This window comes from Lycium barbarum, chromosome 4 (assembly GCF_019175385.1).
Source record: "Lycium barbarum isolate Lr01 chromosome 4, ASM1917538v2, whole genome shotgun sequence".
Taxonomy (NCBI): Eukaryota; Viridiplantae; Streptophyta; class Magnoliopsida; order Solanales; family Solanaceae; genus Lycium; species Lycium barbarum.
Genome location: NC_083340.1, coordinates 73,655,453 through 73,660,251, shown reverse-complemented (window position 1 = coordinate 73,660,251; position 4,799 = coordinate 73,655,453). Strand labels below are relative to the sequence as shown.

Genomic DNA, 4,799 nt, shown 5'->3' with positions numbered 1-4,799 from the left:
GTAAAAGATGGGAAGATGTCCATGACAGTTGATGGACAAGAGGTGACTTTTGATGTGTTTAAAGCTATCAATCTTCCAGCCCATTATGAGGAGTTGAAGATGATTTTCGTGGTGGAGCCCGAGCTCACTAATGCAGAGTTAGATCACTTTCTAGCTTCGCGAGACCCTTTATAGACAACTTTGGTGTATGGGGAAGATTTGATGATTGATGCAGAAGTCGAGGAGTGTCTTAGCATTCTTGACACTTCATGTGCTTATCTACGAGCAAGCACACCGTTTGAGGAGCTAGATAGACCAGAGTCATGGAAGAAGCCGAAATCATCCATTGAAGAGGCTCCGGTTCTTGAGTTGAAGCCATTACCCCCTCATCTTCCCTATTTACTCTTGGGCAGTGAAGACACATTGCCTGTAATCCTCTCGTCTTATTTGACTGATGTGCAGGTTGAACATGTGTTACGAGTGCTAAGAGATTGAATCCGAGCCCTTGGGTGGTCGATAGTTGATATTCGAGGTATTAATAGTTCGTTTTGCATGCACAAAATCTTATTAGAGGAGGATAGCAAGCCAAGTGTTGAATGCCAGAGACGACTAAACCTGATCATGAAGGAGGTGGTGAAGAAAGAGGTAATCAAGTGGCTTGACAGCTGCATTATTTATCCCATCTCTGACAGCAAATGGGTAAGTCCTGTACAATGTGTTTCGAAGAAAGGGGGCATGACTGTAGTCGAGAATGAGAAGAATGAATTGATGCCTCAACAAACTGTTACTGGTTGGAGAATATGCATTTACTATCACAAGTTGAACAAAGCCACCAGAAAAGATCACTTCCCTTTGCCCTTCATGGATTAGATGCTCGATAGATTGGTTGGGCATTATTATTATTGCTTCTTGGATGGCTATTCGGGCTACAACCAGATAATAATTGCACCTGAGGATAAAGAGAAGACCACATTCACATGTCCATATGGCACGTTTGCATTCTTGAGGATGCCTTTCGGTTTGTGCAATGCCCCAGGTACTTTCCAGCGATGTATGATGGCTATTTTCATCGATATGGTGGAACAATATGTGGAGGTATTTATGGATGACTTCTCTGCTTTTGGGGATTCTTTTGATGACTGCTTGAACTATCTTGATGCTGTGTTAGCTCGTTGTGAAGAAACGAACTTGGTACTTAACTGGGAAAAATGCCATTTCATGGTTCGAGAGGGCATCATTCTTGGGCACAAGATATCGAGTAAGGGAATAGAGGTTAACAAGGTGAAGATTGAAGCAATTGAAAAATTGCCACCACCCGTTTCAGTTCGGGGAGTGCACAGTTTTTTTGGGCTTGCAGGCTTCTATCGACGATTCATCAAAGACTTCTCTAAAGTTTCTAATCTAATGTGCAAGATTTTAGAGAAAGATGTGAAGTTTGTGTTCAATGAATCCTGTCTGACGGCTTTCGATGAGTAGAAACAGAGGTTAGTGTCTGCTCCTATTATCATCGCACCCGATTGGTCTCTGCCGTTTATTTTGATGTGTGATTCAATTGGTTTTGCTGTGGGAGTTGTCCTTGGTCAGAAAAGGGACAAGATTTTTCATCTTATTTACTATGCCAGCAAGACTCTTGATGTAGCCCAGATGAACTATACTGTCACAGAGAAGTTATTGGCGGTTGTCTACACCTTTGACAAATTCTGATCATATCTTGTGGGCACGAAGGTGATTGTATACACGGATCACACTGCAGTTTGTTATTTGTTTGTGAAGAAAGAGGCAAAGCCAAGGCTTATTCGTTGGGTGTTGCTGCTGCAAGAGTTTGACATTGAGATTCTTGACCGAAAGGGCACAGAAAATTAGGTAGCAGATCACTTATCGAGATTGGAAGATTGGGAACATGTGGATGAAGCAGTGGCGATTAAGGAGAATTTTCCTGATGAACAACTCTTTGCTCTTCAATCAGCTGAGGTGGCATGGTATGCAGACATGGTGAACTTTATAGTAAGTGAGATTTACCCCCTGGTGCTAATCATGAGAAGAAGAAGCGGATTTTACATGATAGTCGTTTCTATGTATGGGATGAGCCCTATCTTTACAGGGTTGGCACAAATCAGTTGATCAGAAGATGTATTCCAGAGAAAGAGGTCTCCGCGATTCTCGAGAAGTGTCACTCATCACCCTATGGGGGACATCACACTGGTGACAGAACCACTGCAAAAGTATTTTAGTCCGGGTTCTACTGGCCCACGTTGTTCAAAGATGCTCATGAATTTGTGCGAGCCTGCGATAGCTGCCAGAGAACCGGAAATATCTCCAAGCGTTATGAAATGCCTTTGAAGGGTATCTTAGAAATTGAGCTATTTTATGTGTGGGGTATCGACTTCATGAGTCCCTTCATACCGTCCAAGGGGAATAAGTACATATTGGTTGATGTAGACAATGTCTCGAAGTGGGTGGAAGCCATTGCACTTCCCACCAATGATGCTAGTGTGGTGGCACGATTTCTGAAAAAAACATTTTTACAAGATTTGGGACCCCTCGGGCCATCATCAGTGATCAAATTTCGTACTTTTGCAATCGGCTCTTTGAAAAATTGCTGCTCAAGTATGAGGTGAAACACAAGATAGCGACCGCTTATCATCCTCAGACGAGTGGTCAAGTGGAGGTATCGAACAGAGAAATCAAGAGGATTTTGGAGAAGCCTGTGAGCGTGAATAGGAAAAATTGGTCACTGAAGCTCGATGATGCTCTGTGGGCATACAGAGCAGCTTACAAAACTCCGATTTGCACATCTCCCTATAAGCTCGTCTTTGGTAAGGCATGTTATCTACCAGTTGAGCTTGAGCATAGAGCATATTGGGCGATCAAGAAGCTGAATCTAGACATGGTTCAAGCTGGAGAAAAGAAACTGTTGTAGCTGCATGAGTTGGAGGAATTTCGTTATCATTCTTATGAAAACACGAAAATGTACAAGGAGCGAACTAAAAGAATTCATGACAAACACATCGAATCTCATGACTTTGAGCCTAGGCAGTTAGTCTTGCTGTATAACTCTAGGCTGAATATTTTGGGTGGAAAGTTGAAGAGTAAGTGGTCTGGGCCATTCGAGGTAGTTCGTGTGAACGCACATGGAGCGGTTGAGCTAAAGAAACCCAACTCGGATGAGACATTCCTGGTGAACGGGCAGAGAGTGAAGCATTACTACAGGGAGGCCACTGACCGCGCGAGGTCCTCCATCGATCTAGAAGAGGCTTGAGGAAAGCCTATGTCGTGCTGCGACGTTAAATCAAGCGCTTCTTAGGAGGCAACCAATGTTTGTAAAAAAAAAAAAAGAGGAAAAATGAGAAGAAAAAAAAAGTGTCGTGCCACAACCTTAACTAAGGCGATTTTTGGGAGGCAACCCAGCTTTTGTATGATATATGTCATGTTTGTTCATGTTGCAGGAATTGGGCAGAAAGAAAAAAATAAGAACGCCCAGTGATTTGCGCATCTGCTCCACGATGCGGGCCAATCGCGCCTGAAAGAAAAAGTGACCAGTGATTTGCGCATTGGTCCCGCGATGCGGACCTATCGCGCATGGTAATGACCCGTTTAGAAGTACAAAAATCAGGCTTTCCTTTCGCGATGCGGAGGGATCGCCTGATTAGAAAAGTTTTCTGTGTTCAGTGATCTACGCGTTTCTCCTGCGATGCGAGCTGATCGCGTAGGTTGACCCGGGCAAGATGGTTAACACCGAGTCTAAGGTAAAGTCCGTCGCCTCCTCCTCCCAAGGCACAAAAAGAGTAAGAGCACAAAACCCATCCAAGTATCCTGCAGTTGCCATCCCTCGGGCTTTATCAAGGAGGCCTCATCCTGGTCTGTTTAGGGACAGGGAGGAATGGTATGCAGGATTGGATACCTTGAAGGGGTACAGTCATGAGCGAGCTATTAGTCTAGCCCCTCTGAAGAGAAATTTTTGGGGCATATACAACTGCATAGTAGCCATGGGATAGAAGTCGGTGTTTTAGCAACCGGGTCCAGTGAATATTGATTTGTTCATGGAGTTTTACATTCACATTGCAAGCTGCGGTAACCGAGATTCTGTGTTCGTTCGAAAAAATTGGGTGCCATTGATAGCTTCGACTTTGTGCGGGGCAATTGGAGTCCCGGATATTCCTAGTGAGCCCTTGCTAGAATTCATCAAAAGGCCGAATTACAAGGATATCCGGGAAACTCTTTGTGGAGCCAACTCTAAAGGTCAACGGGCACGATACTCAGGGCCTCTTCGGAAGCATCGGAGCATGAGTATGAGTAACCTTTGTAGAGAAGATCGGGTTTGGGTACGCCTTCTGAATGCTAGAATCATGCCACTTGATCACTTCTCGGAGGTACAAAAGGACAGAGTGTGCGTAGTTTATTTCTTGATGACAGGGCAGCCAGTGAACATTCGGTATTGGATGATGAAGGAAATTCGTAGAGTGCGGGATGACAAGTCTAAAAGGCTGAGTTATGAAAACACTCTCACTGCTTACTTAATGAGGCTTGACGAGGGGTTGGAATACTCTACTGATAGAGTGCTTGTGGCGCCTACTGACGCACTCGACATCTCAAACGTCATAGCCCCATCGAGTTCATTTAGACATCATTTGACTCTAGCAGAGGAGCGGTCCGCCCAATTCACAGTGCTAGCCCAGCTTTACACGGGAATGATGGTTGCGGGTGAGCATTTCAACATTGATCTTTTGAGGTTCTTTATTCAGACCCCACACACACCACATTCTCGGTCACTTGTGGGTGAGGTGTCTCAGTTACATGAGGATAAGGATGAAAATTTAGCT

The 4,799-nt window shown here is 44.4% G+C and overlaps 1 protein-coding gene across 1 annotated transcript; it reads left to right on the top strand.

Annotated features, from left to right (window-relative positions):
• The first annotated feature begins 849 nt into the window (after positions 1-849).
• On the top strand, positions 850-3,238 carry LOC132637547 (uncharacterized). Its single transcript, XM_060354618.1, has 6 exons — positions 850-1,170; positions 1,456-1,656; positions 1,843-1,958; positions 2,081-2,201; positions 2,588-2,800; positions 2,900-3,238. Exons 1-6 carry the CDS (start codon positions 850-852, stop codon positions 3,236-3,238), a joined length of 1,311 nt encoding a protein of 436 aa, XP_060210601.1.
• Positions 3,239-4,799: the final 1,561 nt, after the last annotated feature.